General features: G+C 45.5%; 1 protein-coding gene across 1 annotated transcript; it reads left to right on the forward strand.

Moving 5' to 3' along the window:
- Positions 1 to 1,032: 1,032 nt before the first annotated feature.
- On the forward strand, positions 1,033 to 26,960 carry EHHADH (enoyl-CoA hydratase and 3-hydroxyacyl CoA dehydrogenase). Its single transcript, XM_041416369.1, has 7 exons — positions 1,033 to 1,148; positions 7,722 to 7,825; positions 8,564 to 8,736; positions 10,386 to 10,497; positions 10,719 to 10,823; positions 17,098 to 17,439; positions 24,467 to 26,960. The coding sequence occupies exons 1-7, from the start codon at positions 1,078 to 1,080 to the stop codon at positions 25,735 to 25,737; spliced, it is 2,178 nt and encodes a 725-aa protein (XP_041272303.1). The 5' UTR covers positions 1,033 to 1,077; the 3' UTR covers positions 25,738 to 26,960.
- Positions 26,961 to 27,339: the final 379 nt, after the last annotated feature.

Genomic DNA, 27,339 nt, shown 5'->3' on the forward strand with positions numbered 1-27,339 from the left:
TAGAGATAGAAGTAAGAATACAACAATATATAGATAAGAATCTTCTCTGTCCCTTAAATAACATTTTAGAGCAACAGATACACATTGTAACATTAGAAACTATGTTTCCCCCCTACCTCTCAGCTCTTTTTCCAGTGGCATTATTGCACTGAGCTGAGGTGCTGCTAGGAAGTGATGCCTGAGAGGACCAGAGGGACTGAGCTTGCCTGGGAGCACACATTAAATCCCAGTGTTGTCCCAGAACAGCTTCTTTCACCCAGTGTACAAGATGCCAATCCAACACTGAGTCAAGGTATCTGATTTATTTACATTTCTGCACAGAAAGGAGGCTGGGTGGTAAATTCACAAAGGCAGCACAACTATCAAAACTTTTCACTATTTATACATTTAGCAAATGAGGTATTGACGTTCCTTAAGTTACATCATTCTCTTATTTAGTGGTCTATCTTCTACCGTTTAATGATTCCCTAATTTCTCATGCTAATTAGCCCAGTATTTATCTTCTTTTGGGTCAGTGGTCTGTAAGTCATTGGTCATGACCTGCCACTGATGGAATTACCTTTTACCCATCAGAGCTGATTTCAGCACAATTGCTGGGTTGGCTTTATCAGTTTCTTCCTTATTTTGGGGGTTCTGCCAAATGTCCTTGTGGCCTCTAAGTTCTGCATTCTCATTCTGTGTGCCCACTCTCAGTGGCACATCACACACATCCTTCCCAAGCATTGTCAGCCTTTCCTAGGACTGAGAAACATGCAGAGCCCTAGACCTTAACAAGGCAATTCTACCAAAAAAGATTTCTCTTCCCAACACCTGGGCATCACTTAGAGCTTGTGAGCTGCTGTTCACAGATTAAATCTCCTTTCCTGTTGACTAGGCTTGAAAGCTATAAAGATCAAACATTAATGAACATCCTCTCTTAAGAAAAATGTCCGTATTCCGCGTTTTGCGCCCCAGCAGAGGCGGGTCTCTGCAGGCCGCGGCCGGGGCCGGCCCCGCGGTGCCCGGGCGGTGAGGGCGGGCTGCGGGCGGGGCTGGCCCGGGACGCGGGGACACGGGGACACGGCGGGAGCGCTCGCCATGGCGCAGTACGCCGGGGGCTCGGCCGTGGCCGTCATCCGGCTCTGCAACCCGCCGGTGAACGCGCTCAGGTACCGCCGGCAGCCCGCGGGGAGCGCGGGCCTGGGGCTCCCTTGGGAGCGGGTGGGGGATTCTCCGAGCTCCTCCTTTTCACCTCGTTCCCTCTCTCCGAGCCCCAGTGCGGCTCCCTCCAGCCCCCGAGCTGAGGCGGCCCCAGAGAGCCTCAGCCGGGACTTCTGCGCCGCTCAGTACTCGCAGGGGCCCCGGCGGCTCCTTCGGAGGTAGCCTGGATCTCGCTTTGCAAACATGCTGAACTTTGCCATCATTTCTGCGCTTTCTTATAATTTCTGCTTGGGGGGTTTCACAGGAGAGGTGCCAGCCTCAGCAAACCGCACTTTCTGCCATCTCCCCTGGAGAGTGTTTAAAAACTTTGCCTATTTCTCATCATCTTCCAGTCTTTAAACATCAAGACGCTGCTTCAGCAAGAGAGCACAGCAGCACTAGTTCAGGCTGGAGTGCCTTCAGCGCTGTTTGGTACAAGTCAATCCTCAGATTTCCTGGTCTGATTGCCTGCCCCACACTGCTCAGCGCTTGCCTGGCGAATCCCTGCGCTATCCAAGTGTGCACAGGGGGCAGGGCAAAGGGCTCTGTGGATATCAGGCATAGTTCAGCAAGCAGAGCTGGCACCAGGGTTAAACTCAGCCAGGGCTATCAGAAAACAGTTCATTTGACCTTTAAAAACCTTTAAATTCCTTTAAGGAATTGACCTCTAAATACTGATCTTGGTCAAGGAGGGCCCCGTGCAATCTCAAACACGAGCCAGTGAAAAACAAAGTCAAATACCAATCTGTAGGAGCCTCTGAAATTTTAGTTTTTCATGTGTCTTGAAAAGGATTTACGTGCTTTTGACTTTGCATTAGTTGTGGAGTTTAGCTCCTTCAGTTCTGAGGAGCACATAAACCGTTTATAAGCAGCTGTAGTTGTTCAGTAACAGTGACCACAGTGTCTATTCAGGCTGTATTCACAAGAGAAAAATAACCCCACGGCAGTTGTGCTTGATTTACAAATGAGAAAGTTTGTTAAAGAGAAGCTCATAGAGACAAGGAAGAGCATGAAAAGGAGATAAAACCTGACCTTTGTCTGTAGAAAAGGTACATTGTAGCTGGCACTGCTCACTTTTCTGTTGCAACTTGTTTAGAAGTGCAATAAGAACATTTTCACGCGCTCAGATAATTACCATGAAAAACTTTGAATGACTTGATGAGTTTAGATCAACCAGACATGTAAGACTCCCAGAACCATAAGGTGTAAGACAACCTTTGGACCTCCTGGGCCCAAGACCAGTCTAAGAAAACTTCCAGGCTGTGCTCACAATAAACTTTCAATCCTTACCATGAACGATACAAAATGCAGACTTAAAGAATCATAGAATTGCTGACATTGAAAAGACCTTTAAAATCACTGAGTCCAAGCTTCAGCAGTAATAGCCATGTGCTTAAGGAACCTTAAGTCCCCTCTTTTGAGAACTCCTGGAGAAAACCCAAAGTCACCTCTGCCTTTGAAGAGCAACAGCACAACAGCTTCTTCAGGACAGATCTCGCCTTTACTGCCCTTTGCTCCTGGCCCTGCAGTGCCTCACAGCAAGGTGCAGTTCTGATACACTAAGGGTGACAGATTGTGTGGTTGTGGTCCTGTCCCTCAGCCCCACAGGGAAGAAGGAAGATCCTAGCAGACTTCAGATCCATTAAGCTACACCTTGAGACATGTCTGTGGTCTTTGGTGGCATGCCAGGGCAAACCTGTTTTAAAAGAGATCCATAATTCTCACACCCTTGCCATCAGGTAGGTGTTAGCTGCGATGTGGCTGCAGCTAGGAAAGGTAGGAGCACACTGATCCCTGGGTGCTCCTCCTGCTCATTTCTGTACTGGACCACAGGGAGCAGGCTTGTTAGTGCTGTTGGAAATGTTTGACTGCACAGGTGATAGGAGGCAGTGAAAGTTACAGACAAGAGCAACCCTGAAAATTTCATTTCACAGCAGGTACAAATGCTTTTTAAGACTGATGAGGTTTTGCTGCTGTGCTCCAGCCTCCCCTACCTCTCTCCCTTATCCATTTCCCCCTCCTGGGTCGTCACACCGGCCATTAGCACTTTAGGAGTCACTGGTGGGCAGGAATTTGCTTTCTCCTTTCTGACATCATCCTCTGCTGGTACCTTGGGGCAGTGCTTTCCTGAGAAATGTGTGCTGACTTGAGAGTCTGGCAGCAAATTCGGTTCCTACACAGACTCCCCTTTAAGCTAATCACTCTCCACCAGCAGAGGTGGCATCTGCCAAATTTGATTTGTTTGGAGGGTTTTTTCCTGGTTTGCAGTTTAGTGTTCAGAGTGCGTCTAAAAAACCATGGCATTGAGAGAAGGGATTTAGATATGCAAAGAACTGGGAGTTTGGGGGAACAGAAAGACAAGTCTTGCAAAAGAAAGGACTGACTACCCCTTCTCAGCAGAGGCAGGCTGCTGGCACTGGGAATTAGAAGGACTTTAAGGAGTATTTCAACATTTGAGCTGACAAGGACAGAAAAGCTCCAGGGAGGACAGGGGAGGCCATGCAATAGGGCAGCTTATGTGTGGGATTCTATGAAGTGTGACAGCACAACAGGTTTGATTGGGAAAGATTCTCTCTGGCTGCCAGGATTGTCCTTCTGACCCTGATCACCTTAAAAATCAGAAAATGTAAAGGAAATGAGAGAAGCTGCAGTTTCAGACAGGTACCAATGAATGTGACAGCATAACAGGTTTGATTGGGAAAGACTCTGGCTGCCAGGATTGTCCTTCTGACCCTGATCACCTTAAAAATCAGAAAATGTAAAGGAAATGAGAGAAGCTGCAGTTTCAGACAGGTACCAATGAGGGGAGAACATGATCAGCACCTCATCAGGATGAGATACAGAGAGAAAATTCTGGGATTATTTAGCATCTGCTCCCTAAAACAACTATTCTAAAATTCCACCCAAAAGATGCCGTTCTGGTTCTGGCCTTAATTTATGTGCAGAACTGTTCGAGCTGTATTAGCAACTTGTCACACAACGGTGTGTGACAGCAGCTGCTACACAGCTGGATCTGACACTGAAGCAAGGGAGAGCAGAGCAGGTAACTGCAGCACACAAGTCCTCAATTACAAGTAGGGGATTATGTAATATCCAGGAGTTAGTTCAAAGAAAAACACTGCAGGAAGCTATCCAAAGGAAAAGGTGCTTATGACAATGGGAGAGCCTGGATTGTTGTTGTTCAGGTTTGGGATTTGCAGGTTTTTAAAATATACTAGAAGCTGAGAAAAATACAAAGGAAAAGGACCAGACCTGCATGTTTTCCATAAACAGTATTTTCCACTGTTTGCTTAGAGTTTCATTTCTTTAAATGTGACTAAGTAAATTCTCAGGATTCCCTTACATTACTGTTTTTTTAATGAAAGAAATTCACATTCACAAACTCCAGCTAAAATGTGAAATAAGTAAGGTAAATAGTAAAACCCTGTTACAAATCCAGCACCTCACAGTCACTGCAATGAGATCTATAAAATAAAACCTGGTATGGTAATGTCCAAGAATATTCTCTTGCTCTGGTGTGCACCTACTCTTTAAGAGTACGTGTTTTGAGTTCCTGAAACCTGGAACACTGAATCACCTTGGCAGACTCACTGTTCCTGCAGACAAAATAGTACCCATGGTGGAAATGACTGCATGGCATGGGATGCAGCCTTGGAAAGCATGGAGGGAATTTTGGCATTGTTACTGCTAAATGAATGACAGTGTCACAGAGTATTTCATTCACAGTAATGAAATACTTATGAAAATTACAGTGACTTTTTGTTTCTTTAATGCTCCAGCAGTTTGAAGCTGGGATTCTCCTGAGTACTTTTACAATTCTACTCTCATATATTTTACTATGGTGCTTTAATTGAAAATTACATCTTTTACTGCCAGTTATAACATGTGAGTGACAAAGCAGTGCAGTCTGTCTGTTGGACTGTGACATATCCAAGGCAAACTCATCACTCCATCTTAGGAAAATAAGAAACTGCAAAAAGTCAGATTTTTCTTCCTTTTTATCCCAGAAAAATTCCAACTGGGGAAAAGTTATATGGAAATAGAAGAGATATTTACACAAGTACCAAGTTAAATTATTCACTGTCATGAACAGTCCTGTTGGGTTAACAAAGGCGAGGCAGGGATCAAACTGATTTTGTGGCAGCCTTGAGGACTAGTTTTTATTTTGGTAATAGTATTTTGTTATAAGTGCTGAGGGCTTGGAACTGATTTACTCCATGGAACCCTGAACCTTCCCATTTGCTGCAGACAACCCTTCTAGCTGGGCATTTTGCATCTGCCTGGAACAGACACAAATACTGATTGCTTCTTGTCTGCTCCTGATGGAATTGTGCCATTTGTCTACACAATAGTTGCAAATTAGTAACTTCACATTTGTTTGGATCATGGAGCATATTTTTTCTCCCTCTTTGCATCATGGTTTGTAGAGTGCAATGACATTTCCTAATGGCTTTCCCTGCAATCTCCCAGCTCCTGGATGATTTTGGTATTGCTGTGGCCTGGCTCTTCACTGATGCACAAGCAGAACTCAAGGAGCAGCAAGCATTGCGTGCAGCCAGTGGGTGCTCCTCAAATAGCAGCAACCACAGATATGCCAAGAGGAGGGAGATAAACCACAATTTTTTAATATATTAAAATTCATTTAGTGTATGAAATTTGGAAAGGTTTTCATATTCTGCTATGTGGACCTATGCAGTGGAGGGACCTTTACTGACTCACCTCACAGTTTTACTTTGGCATGGCCAAATTATTCTCATTTTAAGTTTCAGCCTTCAGAACCACTACTGACATCAGACTTCAGAGTTATCTTTGATGTCTGGATTGGGCAATTGGTACATAACTGGCTGTTCTCTCTCCAAAAATAACACTTCTGCCAGGCTCTGGCTGTCAGGTCTCAGGGCTCCCACCGACCCTCCTGTGTAGCACAGCCTTATACAGGCAGCAGATTGTCCTGGAGACCCTCTTGGACAGCCCTCCTCAGCCAAGAGCCCTTGCCAATAGTTTATCTTTAATTTTTTTTTATTTTGAAGGAGGAATATGTAGAGGTTGGCTGGGATTCCTTTGCACAGCTGGCTTACAGGGAGCTCCTTGGGCCTTCAGGTTTCCCTTTGCAGACTATGGATTCCCACATGAATTCTGCAAGCATTGCTCTGTAAAAATGTCTGCACACAAGAGTACAATGATGTGGTTTTTATCTACTTCACCACAAGCTTCCTTTTTAGATGAAACGCCCTCTAACACATAGCAACATGCACAAGCTGACTATGCCTCAGGCCTTTTGATTAGCTCTGTGTAATTAACACTGCTCCTCTCCACTGGGCATCAGCAGAGCTCTGCTCCCTTTTCCTCAGCACCAAGCTCACATGTGGAGCTGGGGCCAGGGCTTGGAGAAGGTTTAGGAAGGAAAGCTGGTTTTATAAAGGACTGGGCAAGTGTGCATGATACTTCTTGGCTATTCCTCCAGCCTTCAGCTGCTTGTGGCTCAGATTTCCTGTATCACAGGCATCTTGAATAGTCTCTCACAAACAATATCAGTCTATGTGTACAGCAGTACATTTTAGTATCTAAATTATATATACATTACATTTGTATTAATATTTCTATTACTAAAATGCTAATGCTTCTATTTTTACCTACTATCACTATTGTTACCACCTTCTAAAACAGACTAGGTTCTCCAAGTCCATCCATACAAACACAGGAATTAGCTTTAAAGAGGCAAATGCAAAATGGATGTACAGTTAGGTCAGACTTTCAAATACCTGATTTGAAAAAACACTATTTATGCTTCTACAGATCCATTTTGAAATTCTTCATTCATTCTTTGCTGGCCACATTTACTGCTGGTGCCTGCAGAGCTACCTGTTCAGCTGAATCAAGACATGTTCTGTGAAGTGTTTCATGCCCAAATTCTCTTTGACAGGATCCCACACCAGTTTAAGCCCAGACCTATGTGCAAATCTTCACAAGATAAAGGCATTATTAACATCAGCAGAGCCTGTGTCAGGTGTTTGAAAGATAACTTTTTTATCCCTAGAGCTCCTTTCAAAAAGTTCTTAGATTGTCAGTGGTTTAGCATTAATTATTTCTAAATTATGCTAAACTGTTTTCTTGAAAATCTGAATGTTTAATTCATAAAGACATCTTCAAAATAACATTTCCCTGTGCTGCTTGTTGTGGAAACAGCAGTGCCATAGCCTGAAGATGAGTTCTCCAGGCAGTGACTGACAGGTCAGCAGTCAGCCTGTTGAGTTTGGGTGCTTGTCCTTGGAGGAAGAGGGAGACTAAGGACAGGATTCACCTGGAGGGGCAGCAGCCAGGCACGGGGACTGCCTGTTGGACATGGGGCTCCTTGTCACTGGGCTGCTCAGCGTTCTTAACACAGACCTCTTGGAAGGGGGAAGTATTTGATGGCTACTCACTGAATCTCTATTTTATTTCAGTCTGGCAGTTGCTCCTTGTCACTGGGCTGCTCAGTGTTCTTCCCTCTTGGAAGGGGGAAGTATTTGATGGCTACTCACTGAATCTCTATTTTATTTCAGTCTGGCAGTTCTCCAGGCTTTAGAGGATGGGCTGAAGAAAGCAGATGCAGATCCCTCAGTGAAAGCTGTTATGATTTGTGGTGAAAATGGGAAATTCAGTGCAGGTAAGACATCAAACACAGGCTCAGCAAAAGATGAAACCACCCTCCACCCGTCATATCTGAAGATTCGCTGCCTCATCACACTGCTGACAAAAGTCCTGATTTGGCTAGAAATGGCCACAAGAGAGGGTGCTTTGTCTATCTTCTGTACCACAACTGACATGGGGCACACGACAAGCTGGACCTTGAAATAGGCCAGAAGTAAACTGGTCTGCTCATTCTGAAATGAGGGACAGCTGCTCAATTCCATAACATCCTGGTGTTTCCTCAGTCCCTGTAGCTTTGTTTATGTAAAATCTGGACCATTTACTGGTCTAGTGTATGGAATATACCTGTGAATAACAGTGGTGAATAACAGATCTCCAGCTGAAGAAGCCTGGAAAGCTAGGGAATTTCTGTGGAGTTCTACATTGCTTGTTTATAGTAACTTGCACTTAACTATTCCAGGCTCACTATCACAGCAAGAATGTTTGCAAATTCCTGCAGTGACTGCATGATCCTTACAGTTACCCTGTATTTTTGTACTCAGCCTTCCTCGGAGCTCTGTGAACAGGATCAAAGATGCAGGGTGTCTTGAAGGTGGTCCCAAAAGGGGGTGATTCCTGTTAACCATTCTCCTGCCAGCAGCACTGCAAGGGTTTGGGCATCTGTGAGCAGCTGTGTCCAGTGGCACGGAGGGAAGGATTGTTCCAGTCACCTCCTCACCTACTAATTCCTTCTAATCTTTTGGTGCTCCCTCAGGAGCTGACATCCGAGGATTTTCCTCTCCGAAGAGACTTGGAGGTGCCCTGGGCCCCATCGTGTCTCTCATCGAAAGCAGCGAGAAGCCGGTGGTGGCGGCCATCGAGGGCGTCGCTTTGGGAGGAGGCCTGGAGGTGGCGCTGGGCTGTCACTACCGCGTTGCACACGTGAAGGTAACACAGCCTGCGGGCCAGAGGGGCTGCTGGAGGCATCGGGAGCCAGGTACAGATGGCACGAGCAGAGGGACAGCGTGCCTTTTCTGGGCCCCTCTGCTCAGAGGAGAGTGGCTTTACAGCTATAGGATACTAGTCTGCGTGCTCAGACATTCTTCACCTACACCACCACTCTTGACATCTTTCCTAAGCCTTACTAAATAACTAATTTCAAGGCATTTCTAAATATAAAGTAACTAGTAGGTAAGATGGCTGTGTAGAACTCCAGTAACCAAATGTTAATTTGCCCTAGGTCTCATTATCTATATTCTGATGCAGACAGCTGTATCTTACTGACTCATGCAGCGTGACTTTCTCTTATTTATTTTTTTCCCCAGCCTTGTGAATTTTGCACTTCTTTCTGCTCATGGCCTCGTTTCTAAAGGAGTTGAAACTCAGCTAGCATGGAGCATTTATGGTTAGATTCCTCATGAGCTCTGGGTCCCCAAAGAGCACTTTGATCAAGAGACAGCTTGAAGAGTCCTCAGGAATGATCTGGGGTTTTTTCCTTCAATCCCCTCCTTCAAGGTTCAGGAATGCTGAACCACCTTGAGCAGTACCTGTCTCCTTGTACAGACTCCTCACAGGCAGGGCCATCCCCTCACTTCTGCAGTGAGTCACTTTCTCTGTGGCAGTGTGGGTTGCTATAACAGCATAAAGACAAACTCCACATCATCCTCTGTGCCACCTAAGGTGAGGGCCATGGAATCACAGAATCAATAAGGTTGGAAAAGCCCTCCAAGATCACTAAGTCCAACCTTTGAAAAATTACCACCATGCCCACTAAACCACATTATGAAGTGCCATGACTACTGGAACTACAAGCAGTGGTCTTAAAGTAACTCAAAGTCTCTTAAAAGCTTTATAGAAAATGTGCAAGCTATTTTTATAGGCAACAAAATCTGGAAAAATTTTTTCAAGAGAAGATCTCCATACACTTCCTGCTGCCCTGGCTTATCTGCCATGACTCTACCAGATATCAAATGCACCAAGAGACATTTAGAAGAAGATTAGGGAAGAGTTCAGTGGTGCTCAAAGCCAGATGGGTTAGATGGGGTTCTGAGCAATCTGGTGTAGTAGAAGGTGTCCCTGCCCATGGCAGGTAGTGAAACAAGATGGTTTTAAGTTTCCTTCCAACTCTTTGCTAAACTTGCAGGAATTAGAGTAGGGAGATGAGAGTTAAGCCAGCCTGCCCTCCAACAGTTGATAACAACTACTTGAAAGCATTATTGACAGATGTGTCAATCTAGGGAATGCTGTTGGCCCTACAGCTGTCCCCCAGTGCTGTACTAGCACACAAAACCTCTGAAAGGTCATGTTTTCCTTGTGCATTTGTACAGGAATCCTTCAAATGGTCAAGTGAGTTTGTTTTGTTTTTTTTTTTTTTAAATATTTTACATAGCAAAAACATCCTTCAAATGGTCAAGTGAGGGGCTTTTTTCTTCACTATTTTACACAGCAAAAAGCAAGGATGAGGTTTCTATGTAGAAATTCTGAGGCTTCCTAGAGGAGCAATGTGACTCACATCTGCTTGTCTTTCCTCTATTTTGCTCAGTTTGCAATTACCACTCTTTCTGATCAGATTTTTTTTTCATTTTACTGCATTTTAGGCTCGGATGGGTTTGCCAGAGGTCACCATAGGGTTACTTCCAGGTGCTGAAGGCACTCAGCGACTTCCCAGACTGATTGGAGTACCAGCTGCTCTGGATATGATCACTACAGGTAAGTGCTGTGTCTGTATAGAAGAACATGGCATTGAGTCATACCAGCTTGATCTAAAAACCAGGAATCTTTTACCTGTGTAACTTCTTGGGTTGTAATTCTACTTGCTTCCACCCATGAGGGGCTAATTACCAGCTGCACAAGTCATTTGATCAGATGGAAAAGAACAAAATTGCCCATCTGGCTCCACTGTGGTCACCTTATTTCTCTTTTTATGGCAGGAAAACACATTCCAGCAACTGAAGCACTGAAGCTGGGCTTGGTTGATGAAATTGTGGAAGAAAACACCATTGAGGCAGCAATCCGTTTGGCAAACAAAGTGATTGGTGAGGAACAAATTGTAGCAGTACCAGGAAATAATTGGTGATGTTTCAGGGCTGAAAAGAGTCAGAAAAAAAAGCCCACCAGTTTGTTCTAATTTATATGCTCCATTCTTGAGTTTTGGCATCCATATAAGATAGAATTAATTGCAGAATTTGTTTCCTGTTGTCTGAAGTGAAAAAAAATCAGATGCTGGAAAGCTGCAGAAATTCAACTGACATTGAAAGAACAGATATATATCAAGTCTTCCTGCTTTTTAATTGTATATCCAAACTCACATGCTCCTCTGGGATGCTGCACTCCCCAGGTTTTGGGGAGTAAGTGCTCTATCCACATATAGTTCTGGATCCCAGCTGGCATTGCATGCATTCTGGTTGCACCATCCATAATGGCTGAGCAAAAATAACTTTCTCCCTGTAGTGGGGGGGCTGGCACATCCTGTGCTCAATTTAATGATCCATGGTCTGTAAGTGACTCTGTCCCTAATCCTTTGGGTGCCATGTAAAAAAATGGCCTGTGCAGACAGGAGGGAGGGGGAGAGATATTTTTTTTTCCCCACATCTTAGAAATAACAGAATCAAATTTGCTGGAGTTAACTTAAGAAGAGGAAAGTTCCTCGTGCAGCATGAGGAGCATTGTCTCTAGAGAAAATAGGACATTTTTCCACTGCTGACCTTGTCCTTTGCAACCTGACCACTGGATTTCATCTGGGGCTCTGTCATAATGAGCTGAATGCAGGAAAGCAAAAAAATCCTTCCTGTTTTGATTGCATGGCAATTCCGTCCAAGCTGGGATGTTGGTTTTGCTTCTCCAGTTCTCTTCACTACAAGGGCCCTTCTCTGTGCTAGAAGCTGAGGCAGCCTAAGCTTTGTCCTAGATGACAGTGCACCATATTTTAAGGTAATTCAAAGAATTGACTTTTTAAATATCAGCATCTTGTATACTTTCCCACACCTTGAGATGTACCAGACAGGCACCAAGTTGTCCTTTGCCTGGGTTTTCTATAGCAGATGTCCATCCTTCTCACTGTATTCATCCCACAGTATGTTAGGGCTTCATTTTCTAGTGCAGAATCAATGACATCAGCAGTCCTCTTTTCTCTTTCCTTTATGTCATCAGACTAAATATAATTCTTTAGCAAGAGATGGGTGACGTACTTCACTGCTGCTTCTAAGAAAAACAAAGGTACTTTGGTTCGCTGAGTTTGTCTGTTTTGAATGAGAATTCTGTTCCTCCATCTGTTGGGAGAGCAGTGAAATATTACCACTCTTCTAGGCAAATTAACCCAACAAACAGTGCTCCCTGTGATGTACCCTCTGGGCTCTGAATGATGCTTTGTACAAGATCTGTGCCAGTACTAATGACAGCAGCAGCAGTGTGTCATGAAATGAGTAATGGATACATTGCTGGAACTGGCAAACCTGAAAACATTCTGGATTTCAACAAATGCTATGTGCAATCAGGTGAAGTTTAGACATTTGCATGCTTGTTTCTTCCATGACAGACATTGTGCAGTGGCTGACCGTTGTGAAAGCCAGCTTGGCCTGACAGGAGACCCTCAAGAAGGAAGCAGTGACCACACTATTTCTTAGGGTAACTTGCTTTGTGGAGCTTAAGTCCACTACCAGTACTGGCAAAATCCTGTTCTTTAGCTTCATCTTCTTTGGAAATTGTAGCGACCAATGTGGGTTTGGTTGGTTTTTTTGTTTGGTTTTTTTTTTTCCTGAGTTGTATAAGCATACAAGTATCCTGAAGGTCCAGCAGGTAGCTGTCCCACTCTTACTCATTATTAGATTTTTCACTCTGTTTATTGCTGGTTTGAGTTATCCCAGCAAAAATGAGTAATGCCATTGATGGTGTTTCACATCACACTATATATCAACTCCCACAGAACTTTAAAAATGCTTTCAGTCTCTTTCCAACAGCTTTACTGGCATTTAAAGTACATGTTTTAACAGTGAAAACACTGGTGAGCCAGCTAATCTATTTCTTTCCTGCTTGAAAAATTTCTCATTAGACCCCGCAGAAGACCATGACAAGTTTTGATGCACCATTTACCCTCAGGTTATCTAATAATTTGAAAGATTGGTGTACCCAGGGCCTGTATGTTTCTTTTGAGTCATTCCTTGCTTTGGCCTTTGCCTGAAGTTAATAAATTTCCTGTCCTACAAAGGCAAGGCAACACTTTCATTTTTCTCCATCAAGCACTAACAGGGCTGCAGAAGAGATGACAGTCTTGTATAGCTGGTCTGGAGTTTGTTCACATGGAGTTCTGCTTTCAGTGAATGCTTTTCACATAATCTTAATAAAACCAAAGATAACATACCAAAAAAATGCCATCATAAAATTCCACTGGCTTTGTGTGGCATGCAGCATTTTGTTTCTGATGAGATGTTTTTTTAAAACATAAAGGTACAACTGCTGACTTCTTACAGAGCAGTCTGGCTAAATAACTGGTTTTGTCACCACTGGAATTTCTATTCCTAGGGAGGCTGTACTGCAAGATAACTCTCAAAGAATCAATTCAGAAATAATTTTCTTCTAAAGCTTTTTCAGTGCCAGAGCTGTAGTATCTCATGGCAAGAGATCAGTCTCAAATGACTGCCTTATTGTATCAGGGGCCCTTGATTACTGTTGTGATACACAGCTGACAGAGCTACTTCTATGGCACGTTGGGACAGTATTCTCATCCATACATTTTTATGGGTTGTTCCTAATGAAGAACACCTTCAAAAGATGCTCTGGAACAGTAAGTGGATGTAGGAACACACACAGGCAATTACCGATTCTGAATTAGATTTTTCATTTAAAACCAGTATTTATGTATTGCAGATAGGAAGCAAGAATAATTCCCTGACCTCTCAGGCAAACTGGCTTCTCCAGGCTAAAGAAAATACCTTCACTTCTGAAGGCATTTTTTAAAAGGAATAGACAGGAGCTAAATCCTTGGGGACAAGGAGAACATCCTTTCATTAAATGTGCTTGACAATCACTGCAGTAATCCAAAGCTGCATTTCAAGCTTTTCCCAGCTGATGGCATCACAAAATTGACAAATGGCTAGAACTGCTGGTGACATGCAGCAGCTTGCATCTCATCCTGCCCAATTCTTGTTGGCCTGCTCTGGTCTTCCTCAGCTGGAGGAGAAATTGGCTCATGGTCTCCACAAAGCAAACTCTCCACATACACCCCTTGTTTTTCTGACCTCACCTGCTGATTGACCTCAGAGCAGAGCAGTACCAATGCCTTGCACCAAAGAGGCAAGGAAAACCAGAGCAATTTGGAGTAACTCAAGTCCCCCAGGTATTAATCTGTGGGCAAATATGATGAGTTTCAGCCTGTAAGCTACTGGGAGTTGCTGCAGAGGAAGGAGTTGTTCCTTCTGAGGCTCATCAAAGCTAGGGGTGGAATAGATGTTGCTGTTCCACCTGGAAATGGAGGCTGGGAGAAAGGCTTTCCTTTAGAGCATCCTTGAAATGGAGGCTGGGGGAAAGGCTTTCCTTTAGAGCTGCAAGGCCTTTCCATGAGCCACCTCTGCCAAGATGGACAATATCAAGACATTTTAATCTCTCCCCAGGGCTCAAGGTTCTGGCCGACACCTTCCTTAGATAGAGGCCTAGCCAAGTGTCCCTTGGACACAAAACAGAGTTTGTGAAAGGTCTGACATGGCCTGGAATTGTCTCTGGCAGCCTGAGGGGCAGGGCTCAGCTTTATTCCTCAAAAATCCACAAGCAGTTCCCTGCATGAGGAAGAACATTAGGCTGGCCCTATCTCTTGCATGTGCCATCTCATAGTGTCCCAAAGGTTTACAACTCTAGGATGATATTTTTTTCTTTAAATAACATAATATTTGATACTGCCTGCATATGTGGTACATTTGCTGATAGAAATTTTATAGACTTGTTCTGCCTTTTGTGCCCCCTGAACTACAAACCTGGTAAACAAAGCAGGAGTCTGTGTTAACTCCTGTGTGTGCATGATGCTCTTCCTGCAGCACTGATGTCTGGCACTGTTCATCATCTTCCTCCTGTTTTGCTTTCAGAAATCAAGCTGCAGGTGTCCCACACTGATCTCTGTGGATAGATAGAATGTAGGAGAATAGAGATAGTGGTAATCTCACCCCTAAGGAGTTACAGCTGTGCTAATTATCAAGAATTAGGAACAGGCCTGCCCTTAATAGGCCACAGCTGGATCCAGTTAGGAGGGGTATTGTAAAAGAGCAGGTTGGCTGGTCCAGAAGGTTGGATGGAGTTTGTTGGCTGTGCTGTGAGGAGCTGCCCATGTGAAATCACCAAGGAGGCACGAAACCTTTGCAATAAGATGGCAACAGATCTCTTCTTCCCAGAATTCTGATAATTCTTTCCTGATCATAAACATGTCCTTTATTTTTATTGGCATTGCAGAAGCTAAGATACTGCACAGAGGTGCTGTAGAAAACCTATTTAGTTTGCAGCTAAAATAAGAGTTTTACTACAGGACCCTGAGATTTTTTTAGTCTGAGGAACTGTCTCCTGTCCCCCATCACTATTTGTGCTTACAGTACTATTTGCTGTCTGAAGACCAAGCTTAAAGGCTTCCAGTGGTATTCCTTTTTTACCAGCCCGTTCCACTGGATGTCATATGAAGTCCCTTGATCTGCCCAATCTTCCAGCCATCAGATCAGCTTTCTGGGACAAGCCTGAGCTTTCCTCTTGTGAGGGAATATAACCCACTATTTAAGTCCTAAATAAAGAACTGCAGATAAAGAACATTTCTGGGTTAAAAACTTAGGGGAAAAAATATTCCAAAATAAAAGAACATTATCCTGACTAAATCCTGCAATACTGGCTGATACAAATTATATCCACTGTCAATGTGAAAACATTTTTATGAACTGTGATTACAAGGGAAGCTACTTACACAGTGAGTGTTCATCTTTCTGTGCTCACTAAGAGGCTTAATTAAAAACCTGAGCTCTGAAGACCTTTATTACAAGAAATCAGTGTATTAACTCATCCTGGAAACTTGTATTTCAGTCTCTCCTAAGCATTGCTTCTCCTAAGCATTGCTCAGTCTTGGAGGAAGAGCTCAAGTCAGACTTGTATCTCAGACAGCCATGCCTGCAGTACTGCCATTATTCCTGCCCTTCAGTATCCCCTATAGGATTTCCTGAGTATTCTGCTGGTGCATTGGCACTTCCCTAGCTCAGACAACAGGAAGAGAAAGGGGAGCCAGATGCAACATGCTGCTTTGGAAGGAAGTGTGCCCCCACAGCAGAGCTCATCTAAGAGGCCAGAGCAATGAGACACTGTCCCCAGAGAGCTTCAGCATAAGGTTCTCAGCCCCCCACCTGACTTTGGTGGCAGTCCTGGCTGCCTCTGGGAACAGCACTAGCCATCCATGCAGTGCCATGCTGCAGTTTATGACCTGGGTATGGCTGTGATGACAGCAGGGTCTTTGTGAGAATGCTGCAGTATCAAGGGGATACATCCTGAATTGCTGATCTTGTTCTTCACTGAGCAAGCTGCCTTTAGAGCAGAGGAACACCTGAGAATGTCCAGGTCTGTACTTACAAAGACAGGGAATTTTGGCATCTGAACCATAACTATGTTCTCTCAATTAAAATCTTTTCTAGGTATCACCATAGCAACCCCTGTCTGTAATAAACTTCACATATTTGTGTGGCTGCTTGATTCATCACTTGCTGACACAAACATGAACTCTCCCATTTGCTGCCAAAATCATGCTGAGTGAGATCTCCTTTTGGTTAGTCCCAAAGTGACTTGAGGGGCTCCTTCATTCAGGGAAGAAGTCAGGGTGTGTTTTCCACTCTCTTGTCAATGCCTGGGTCAGGCCTCTGGCTGGAATGCCTCTGGCTAGTGTCAACTGGGTCCTGAATACTAAACAATACTGGAGGAAAGCTTCATTACTGAATCCTATAGAAAGATCCATACGAAAGTGGCAGCTAGGACTGTAAAGGGAGAGAACTGGAAAGTCAGGGCACTCTGAAGCTGAGAAAAGGAAGAACGACTTATTTGAAAATAAAGTCTTACTTTTTTTTGAAGTCTGAGAAGGGACTTGAAAAATCGTAATTGTCAGGGCAAGCAGAAATAAGGAGAAATGTCAGAAGCTTTAGTTGTAGACCCAGCTCACTGTGCCATGCAAGCCCTAATGCAGTGGGAGTTGGAGAAGAAGAGGCAGACTGCCACCCCAGCCTGTGGAAAAGGGTCTGGAAGCCTAGAAAGACTACATCTGAAAAGATGGGGGTGCTTTTTTCCATAACTCCATTTCTCTCTCCCCAGGTCAGCCCCTGGGACCCCGCAGGCTCAGCCTCAAGCCGGTTCCCAAACTGCCCAACATGGAAGCGTTTCTGCGCGAAGCTCTTGTGAAGGTGAAGAAACAGGCGCGGGGGTGGCTGGCTCCGGAGCTGTGCCTCCAGGCCGTGCGAGCCGCCACCGAGAGGCCCTTTGCCGAGGGCGTGCGGCGGGAGCGGGAGCTGTTCCAGGTGCTGCTGAGCTCGGGGCAGGCCCAGGCGCTGCAGTACGCCTTCTTCGCCGAGAGAGCCGTGCGCCGGTGGGCAACTCCCGGCGGAGCCTCGTGGAGCAGCGCCGCCCCGCAGCCCGTGCGCAGGGCCGCCGTCATAGGTAAGGACAGCGAGCTGCCGGCGTGGGCGCTGAGCACAGCCAGCTGCTCCCAGCAGGCACACACACCCATCACACCCTCAGGGACTCCACACCCATTGGTGAAGCTGTCACTGCATTGGGAAACTCCAAATTCAGATGGCAACTCACACGCCACTAGATTAGCACCTGAAGTCTCCTCTTCCTTTGGAAGAATAGCTTTCTCTCACTTGAGACAGCTTCGTGTGTGGACCATAAGCAGCCTGCTCCCTTTTTAGCACCAAGACCTGGTTTTTCTTCGTGCTAGAAGCAGGTCTGTAAGAAATTCTCCTCCTCCTGGTCTAGTTCTGTACTGCAAGTGCATGTGCACAGAGTCATTCAGGGATATATTAATACAAAAATGTTTTGACAGCTGTATTTTAAGAAGATTTCATCTCACTGGGATCCACTCCTGCCATTTTGTAGCCCAGCAAGATAATGCCTTCATTAATTTTTTATAAGAGCAATTTAAATAAAACCTTCAATGCACTGCTGAGATTAAAAAAAAAATCTTTCAGCTCTAGCTGTTGATAGTAGCACTCAAAAAATGGTTAGACAAGTAATGGAGCATTTGGAAAACATCCATTCTGTTTCAAGGAAATCTCACCAGATCAACACTGCTGTTTTTCTAGGTGCTTCTCAGGGCTCTTGAGCTGTCTAACAACACATTTTAGGCCACAGAGAATTTTTTGGAAGTTCTCTTCTCTTTATTGGTTGCCATGCCATATTTTTAATAGAAATGGGTTTTTAAACATCACAAACCCTGTGAGAAGGATCTGTGGCTATTAAAACCTTCAGGTAAAGAGGCATTCATTGTTACCAGATTTGTTCTATGACCTGAAGAGTACAGAAGTGTGGACACACACTTTTGTCAGTCCCACACAGGTCAGTCCTGCAGTGTGTGCATTGACAGGAGAAGTTGGAGTTTGGGGGAATGGCCAGGTGACAGGAGGGACATTCTCTGCTCTGTGCTGCTAAACCATGCCGGAGCAACACACTTGCAAAGACCTAATCACAGTGACAGTTTAGCCAGAAGGGCTGTTAGAGCTGAGCTGCCTATTTTGGGGCTGTAACTGAGCTAGAGGGAATTTTGAGGACAAATGCAACCTCTATTCGAAAGTTTCTAGTAGAAACATCATCTGTACTTTATTTCCAAGCAGAATTGGCTGGGCTGTATGTCTCTTCCATTGGATTAAGCATTTGCCACTCATCTCTGGACAGATTTCTAAATTATGGTCTGAAATTGCCCCAACGTCACCTCCAGGTTTCAGTATTTTCATAGCTGGTTACAAAAAATTAACTCCTCCTTCTGCAGAACAAACAAAGTGCTTTGATACTTTTGCTGCAAAGCACAATCTGTCACACTCTGGTCATTTGATTTACCCTTTCACAAATTTTTCAACACTTCATAAAATGCACATAGCCAAAGGGGGAGCAGCATTCCAGCAGTAATTACACCATAGCCCGATACCAAGACGTTTCTTCTTTGCTCCTGCTTGGCATGCCCAGGGTAACAGGCAACCTTGGCATTAGCCACATTCAACACATCCAGTTAATTATCTACTGGCAGGGAGCAGCTGTACCCCAGGGATGGGGAGCCAAGGACAAGAGCAGGGGGCAGAACCACAGAATCCTTGGGGCAGGAAGGCACCTCTGAATGTCATCTTGTCCAAGTTCTCCTCACATGGGATCACCTAGAGCCACTTGCTCAGGACCATGTCCAGACAGCTCTTGTACATCTCCAGGGACGAAGACTCCACAACTTCTCCTGTGCCAGTACATAGTCAGCCCCACACTAAAAACAATTGTTTCTTTTTGTTCAGCTGGAACTCCCACGTTTCAGCCTGTGCCCATGACCTCTGGTTTTGTCACCAGGGCTCCATCTCCTTTACCAGGTACCTTTCTCTTAGGTGTTTATATATGCATGGGTGAGATCCCCCAACCCTTCTCTGTGCTGAAGTCACAGCTCCCTCAGCCCTTCCTCATGAGACATAGTCCAGTCCCTTAATGATCTTATTTTCCCTTCACTGAACTCACTCCAATCACTCCACATCACTCTTGTACTGGGGAGCCCAACAGTGGGCCCAGAACTCCAGCTATGGTCTTACCAGTGCCACACAGAGGGGCAGGACCACCTCCCTCAAGCTCCCAGCAAGACCCCTCCTGACATAGCTCCATATACCATTGATCTGCTCTGCCACAAGGCCATATTGCTGCTCAGAGTCAAGCAGCACTCCTAGACCCTTTTCTGGGGAGCTGCTTTCCAGCAGCCAGCCCCACTATGCACCATTCTTCCCCATATACAGGACTTTACACTTCCCCATTCCTGAAGATCCTGCCCACCCATTTCTCCCTCTGGATGGCAGCACAACCTACTGTTGCATCAAAATGTACAGTACCTGGGCAAGGCAGGCAGGGCAGGATCAGAAATTGTGGCCAGGAGCTACTGGAAGTCCCACGGGTATCAAGCAAAGTTCCCAGGATGATGCAGGTCCAAGGTAAAGGTGGGGCTGCAGGCTGAGGTCTGGATCAACAGTGACCATAGCCACAGTAAGCCACCAGAACTCCTCCAAGAAAGCTTAAGAAGGGGCACAAGCCCAGGTTTGAGCTTAAATGGGGCTCAGAGGCAATGGGCAGTACAGGTGGGTGGAAGCTCCAGGTGTGGCTGGTCAGGCACATTAAATCCCATCAGTGCACTCAGGGCCTTGACACTCACCCAGACTCCAGCCCTTGCTGCATCACTGCTCCCATTACACAGCCCCTGTATCCCACCAGTAGAGCTTGCTTTGCTTACACTCTTGTTCATGTCATACTTAATTCCATGTGATGTATCTTATCTTGAAGGTTCTCGATCACCTTCTTTTAACTCCAAATCCCACACCAAAGTGTCACTGCTCTCTGTCTCTTCTTTCTGCATCTTGTGGTTTTTTTTCTTTCCTCTGGAAGGCTTCCCTCCTATTCTGCCTTTTGATATAAGTGAAATTGTAAGTCCATTAGAGACAGGCAGAGAACATGCCAACACAATTGTATTTTTTCTTTCAGGTTACTGAAACAAAAAGTCATTCTCCAGCCAGTACAATGTTCTACAGTGTTCTGTAACTTCATGTTTTTGATCTGAAGTACATCCCTGCAGCACCAGTATTCTAGGGATGATTTTTGAGGAACTGACACCTTTTAAATTAGTGCTGTTCATCCATACAAGTATTGAGTCTACCCTAGGTGACCCAGGGTCTCTCTATTTTTGCTGCAGAGAGGAGGTCAGTCAGAGAAAGATGTTGCTTCAATTTAAGCTACTCAGAAATCATGCAGACCCCACTTTCCCACAGCCAATGTTGTGCTGTTTCACACACTAAAACCATGTTGCATTATGCTGCTGCTTCCATCTCTTATTGCTGCATGGTGAGAAGCAACTGAGAAGATCACGTTGACTTTTTCATGTTGACTTTCCTTTGCTTTTGTTGTTCTGAACTCTTGGCTCCCACCTCTTTTCACTTTCTGTGGCTCCTCAACACCCAGAAAGAAGGTTCTTTTCTCGCTGTGCCTTGCAGCTGCATCTCCCCACGGTTCCCTGCTTGTCTGGAGTATCACATTATTTCTGCTTGAAACTGATACCCTGAAACAGAGAAAGCAGCAGCCCCAGTCTACAGCAGTCCATTACTGCCAATTGCTTATTGTTGTTTTTATCAGGAAAACTGGAACAGTCCTTGCATATTTTTAGCAATCTATAAAGAATTATTTCAATTGCCAGGCATTTTAATGTCCAAATATGCATTATAGTTCAGAGTGTTTTCCACAGATAGGTATTTCTGTAGTGTGTAACTGTACATGATCTGCCTTGTACATATTCCAAGTGCTTTTGTTTTGAAATTTGTATTTTAAAGTCCTTCAATTAATTTTGTATGATTTTTCATATTCTAAGTACCTCACGTGACAGATCAATAATTAACCATCATTATTCACTCAGCTTGCCCAGCAAATGGATTTGCCATACCCATATTTGGCCTGAAATTACATATGTACAAGTGTAGTTTTAATTATATGTCAAAGCTTCATTTCACAATAAAAGACCAGGAGCAGGATGGCTGGGCACTGCTCTTGCTCCTAAAGCAGCTTTCAGTCTTTTTTGGAAAGATGTGCCTCGGACAGGAAGCTAGTCCCCTGCATGGAAGAGGAGAATATAGGGTTTTTCCTGGTTTGGGGGAAGGGAGAACACCACTGAGTAAGAAAATGCAACATACAGCAGAAATTCTGGAGCAGTTCCTCACCGTGTTTCAGTCTGTGTGATCTGAGCTGAGCATGAGACATCTCCCTTCCTCTTTCTTCCACAGCCTTCTACACATGTAAGGCCTAATGATCCCTTGCCATTTTTTTCTGCTCTAACATATTCTTCCCCAAGATCACTTGGCTTTCTGAATTGCAAAAAATGAGTCCTCAGAAATGCCTCTTTTGGTGCTAGATAGCCAAAGCTCTCCTTAGTTTTATAGCCCAATTTTAGGAAATATTCCCAGGGGAATCATGCTGTGCAAGCTCTAATGTAACAAACCCCTTGGGGCTTTCATTACTCTGTCTGCCAGCTTCATTAAGCATCATTTCATACAGGCCATTGCAGGGTTCTGCAGGAAGTTGAGAGACAGCTTTTCTAGGTCAGAAACAAGCTTGGGAAGCTCATATCTTATCTATAAGCCTGTTCCTGTGGCCTAGAAAGTGCAGTACTACAAGCATGTGTGCCTGTCTCTCATGGGATGGCTAAAACCTACATGGAGTACTCATGATGAAAGCAACCAGGGGAATCACCAGCCACCACTGCAGAGCTTCCCTGGGAAAGAAGCTTGGGGAACATCTGCTCACAAAAGAGGTTTTGATTTAGGAAAAGGCAGTGTGGAAAATTAGGAAAAGTTCATAGGGCAAGAGAACCACTAAGATTTCAGTCATGAGACTGAAGCTGGGAGGCTCAGGAGTGCATAAGACCCAGGATGTGTGGAGAACTTGGAAATTCTAGAGAGAAACCCCAGGCTTCCACAGTGGGAAGGAAGAGGCTTCAAGAGGGAGCCATGTGGGACTGCAAACACGTCAGCTTGATGTCTAAAGAGAGCCTGACAGATGGAGCTGGGTTTGGGGAGTGAGCTACACCCCTGGAAGAAAGCACTTTGTATGGCTCACCAAAGCCAGGGAAAACCTACCCCTAATTGTACCTGCTCCTGCATCAAAGGCTCTGGAGAGTGAGCACAGTGGGAGGAGTTACTCATGTTCAGGTTTTTTCAGCCAGCAAACCATAGACAATGAATTAATAACAGGTGATTCATGTTATTCTAGATTTATTTTCAAATTAGTTTTCAGTAGAACTTGATTATGAAAGAGAAAATCTAATTTCTTTGAAAGGAACTTCAGCATTTGCTTGGGAGTGTAATGATGGTTTGTAAGCAGGCTGCCAGCTAGTGATGCCGGTAAAAACCATCTTCTGGTGGCTAAGCAGGGAAAGTTTGAAATGTCTTGTGTGCACACAAGCTTAAGGTGGGCAGAACTAAACCAAGAGTGTGTATCATGCACGAAAAAACATCCTACCTTGTCTCACCTTGGTTGCTGGAACTTGTTTAAATGATGACATCATTTCAGCTCTTCTTTACAAAGCTGATTTAGACAAAATTTTTAATCCCCTTGTTTCTGTTTATTTGTTTAGCTGACTTTCATTTGTAAACCTGAGATTAAAAAAATCATTTTTACAGAATTATAACAAACCTATACTTTGTCTGGTTGCTGCTATATTTAGGATATTTATAATCCTCCCATTCAGAGGCTTCGCACTTTCAAAGCTGGTAAAATTGTGCTGACCTTCCCTCACTAGTTTGTATTAATTTAGTTGGAAAAGCCTCCACCATGGGAGAGCAGGATCAGTAGTGTGGGTCGTGTGTCACAGGGAAGTGCAGTTTCATTTAATGTCACAGAAGACAGAGCTGGTGCAAGGGATCAAGCCAGTGATCTCTGCACTGGTATTCCTGGGGGTTTGAGGTGGGAGTAGCATATTTACAGACCTTGGAGGAAAAAAATTACAGTGTGAGTGGATTCTCAGTTACAGGAATTGTGGGCAACAGCTTTAATTGTGTGGCTGGACAAGGAAGACTGAGAATCTCCAGAAGTTAGGAATGGCCTGTGTTGGAGGGCTTGAAGAGTTCCTGGTGAGCAGAGATACCTGATAGAAAGTGAACAGCAGGCAAACGGCTACTGATGTGGCAGCGTGATTTAAGAGAGAGAAGATGTTGAAATCTAGATGAAGAACACTGCATTAGTTCCATCCTGCTTGGCCAGGCACTGAGATACACAGGAGGCCTTAGAGACAAAGTTTAGAGCAGATCAGCATCCAAGTCTTTACAGAAATAGCAGCCGAATTTTTTTTTTCTTCAAAGATCACGCAGTGAGGTACAGAGGGAGAAAAGGAGGGAGACAAAGAGGAGGCTTGGAAGGACTTGGAGGCTTGGAGGGAGAAACCAACCCTTTGAACTTTGCCAGTGTCAAAATCTCTGAGTGGGTGTATCTGCTCAATGCCCATAAGAGACCATCTCACAGGAACAGTGAGGCACTGATACCCTCAGGGTGAAATCTTGCTTTGAACCTGCCTGTAAAAGGTCATAACAGGGTTGCAGATGTAACTCAGAGCTTCTCTCTTTGATCCCCAGGTTCTCACTCCTCAATGATCCTGGTTTCCATAGGTATAAAACTTTGCAGAGATAAGACATGAATCACAGGGTCTATGCGCACTGGGTGAATTCCACTGGCATTTTGTAAGCTTGTGAGGGTACTAACTTGCCTTTGTGATACCTCTTTTCAAACATTTAGGCTCACTGAAAGAGCAGATTCATCTTCCTTTTTCCCACTCTTCAATATCTGTTTTCTATGTGTGCACTACTTGTTTTCAAGAGGCCTCCACATTTTATCCTGGAGATACAAAGGAAATGATACTTTCAGGAGATTAATTTTCTATTCATAATCTTTGATTCTATCTTGCTTTTATCCCTAGGGCTGGGAACAATGGGCCGAGGCATTGTGACTTCTCTGGTTAAGGCAAACATACCTTTGGTAGCCCTGGAGCAGGATCTGGAATATCTCAACAAGGGAAGAAAAGCTGTGATGCTCCTTTTGGAACGTGAGGCTATGAAAATGGGGGGGGGTGCCCAGACCTTGGATTTCCATAACCCTGCACGTCTCCAGTTCACTGTGGACTTTGATCAGTTGCGTGATGTAGACCTAGTCATCGAGGCTGTGTTTGAGAACATGGCACTGAAGAAGGAAATATTCCACAAGCTGTCAAAGATCTGCAAGCCGGGAGCCTTGCTGTGTACAAACACCTCGGCCCTGAACATCGACGAAATAGCTTCTGCCACGAGCCGCCCACAGCAGGTCATTGGCACCCACTTCTTCTCCCCTGCCCACGTGATGAGGCTGCTGGAAATCATCTATGGCCGCCACACCTCCCCCACCGCCATCGCCACTGCTATGCAGCTGGCCAAAGCCCTGAAGAAAGTGGGAGTGGTGGTAGGGAATTGTTTTGGGTTTGTTGGGAATCGCATGATGTTTCCGTACGTCCAACAAGCAGTTTTCCTTTTAGAGGAAGGAAGCAGACCAGAAGCAGTAGATCAGGTTCTTGAAGATTTTGGGCTTAAGATAGGCCCCTTCCGCATGTCTGACCTGGCCGGGCTGGATGTGGGCTGGAGGTCTCGGAAGGACCAGGGCCTGACGGGGCCGTCCCTCCCTGCAGGCACGCCGGCCCGGCAGCGGCACGGCCAGCGCTACAGCCCCCTGCCCGACCTGCTGTGTGAGCAGGGCCGCTTCGGCCAGAAAAGCGGCAAGGGCTGGTACCAGTACGAGAAGGCCGGCGGCAGGACAGCCACGCCAGACCCATGGCTCCACAACTTCCTGTCCCAGTACAGAGACACCCATGGCATCCAGCCCCGCTTCATAGACCAGGAGGAAATCCTGGAGCGGTGCTTGTTTCCCCTCATCAACGAGGGGTTTGCCATCCTGGCTGAGGGAATAGCATCAGGCCCAGAGCACCTGGATGTCATTTACGTCAATGGCTACGGGTGGCCGAAGCACAGGGGCGGCCCCATGTTCTACGCCTCCACCGTGGGGCTCCCCCGCGTGCTGGCTAAACTGCAGAAATACTCCGAGGCCCACCCTGATGTGCCTGGGCTGCGGCCCAGTGCCTTTCTGAAAAAGCTGGTGGCTGTGGGGAACCCCCCCCTCAAGGAGTGGATGTCCTACCTCAGCCAGCAGAGCTCCAAGCTGTGATTCCTCTGAAGGAGGCTGATCTCCTGAAACCGGTGCTTCAATTGCACTGCCTCTTCCAATAAAACCTAAAGTGCTACAGGCCCATAAACAAAGCCACGGCCTTCTGAGACCTTGCAGGGAGTAATTTTGGCCAATAATTGATCCCAGTCCCCTCCTGCTGCAGGTAACCACTGCCTTCATCCAGCCTTCTCTCTCAGCCCCAGCCTCACATGCTGTCTTCACACTGCTGTGTAAAGGCCTGTCTCATTTTCCACTGCCTGCAGGTCATCACAGCTGTACTCCTCTTACAGTCTGTCTTTGGGGAAGGCAGAGAGCAGCATTTACAGTCCACAATGCAAATCATGGTTGGAGCCAAGAAAATTAGGATCACAGTCCAATCAAGACCTGCTGCATCTACCAAATCCTGCCTTTAACCTATTTCCCAGTTTGTTTCAGTTCTTGCCTGTGCAGCCACCTCCCCTCAATTCCCTGGCTCTTCGGCAGCCAGCCAGCTGGAACCTGCTCCCTTCCTGCTGCTGGGGGACAGATGGCACAAGGGTGCAGCAGCTTTCAGAGGTGAAGTCAAATGAAGTGGAGAGAGCAGGTCTGGGCGGAGAGCAAGAGGCAGTCCTTTGCTGTCCCCTGGTACTCTCTCTTCTCCCTCCTCCAGTGGGTGCTCGAATAAATGCCAGGAAAGCCACAAATACATCAGCCTGACTAACCTGCCCGGTGGTGTTGGCTCATGACTGGCTTTCTGCATCCAGACTCCATCCTCTTGCCATTATCCCCATCTGGCTTTGTCCAAGCAGAAACATCTTCTGGCATCCCTTCAGTGTGGAAATGAGTTGCCATCACTCCCTGCATTTTGCTTGACTACAGCTACCAGGTCTTGGGGCCCAACAGGCTCTAACTGACCAGCCTGAAACATGGCCTGGCACTGACCAGGTGTTCCCACGATCAAAGGGTGCTCTGGGAAGGGCATGGCACAAGAGCTGTGCAGGCAGGGACACTGCTTGCAGGCAGGCAGGGAGGTGATAGATCTCCAGCAAAGGGCAGAGCAGAGTGAGAGGGAGCCAAACTAGCTCCAGGCTTGATGCTTTGAGACAAAGTCTTCCATTTCATCTAGTGAATGTATCTTCCAGTCTGGTATAGGGAACAGGTTGGTCTGTACTCTCTTCTCAGGCACACTGAATGTTTAACTTTTGATTTTAATTTAATAAACCTGCTTTGATTATGTAATGACAGATTATATAGTGTCACATGAGATAGTGGGGAAAAAAAGCAAACATGCTTGGTTTTTGTTTTTCCCCATCCCTTCCTTACATGATGGAATTAATTTTTCTGTTTCTGGAGGAGTTTGTGTTTGAAAAGGGTGCATGCCTCTTTTGTCTAAATATGTTTTCTTTTGCCCTTTGTCTACTCCTGTCCACCAGTGGGTGAGGCAGCAAAATTGAGGGCAGGAAACCCATCAGGAGTTACAAGCCAACCCAAGTGCCTGGTTCCAGGGAGGGCTTTTCTCCAGGACTGAAGAAGGAGTCACTCTAGGCCCAGCAAACTGGGGCAGTTTGCCCCTAATCTCTCGTGTGCCACAGCTGAGAGCAATCCAGCCTGGCTCAGAGGTGG

Source organism: Onychostruthus taczanowskii, unplaced genomic scaffold (genome assembly GCF_017590055.1).
Source record: "Onychostruthus taczanowskii isolate IOZ18803 unplaced genomic scaffold, ASM1759005v1 scaffold51, whole genome shotgun sequence".
NCBI lineage: Eukaryota > Metazoa > Chordata > Aves > Passeriformes > Passeridae > Onychostruthus > Onychostruthus taczanowskii.

Excerpts from the sequence above, each read along its gene's own strand:
- EHHADH (XM_041416369.1), top strand. The coding sequence starts at position 1,078 with ATGGCGCAGTACGCCGGGGGCTCGGCCGTGGCCGTCATCCGGCTCTGC. Across the intron at positions 8,737-10,385 it reads ACCGCGTTGCACACGTGAAG|GCTCGGATGGGTTTGCCAGA; the intron begins GTAACACAGCCT and ends ACTGCATTTTAG. Across the intron at positions 10,498-10,718 it reads TCTGGATATGATCACTACAG|GAAAACACATTCCAGCAACT; the intron begins GTAAGTGCTGTG and ends TTTTTATGGCAG.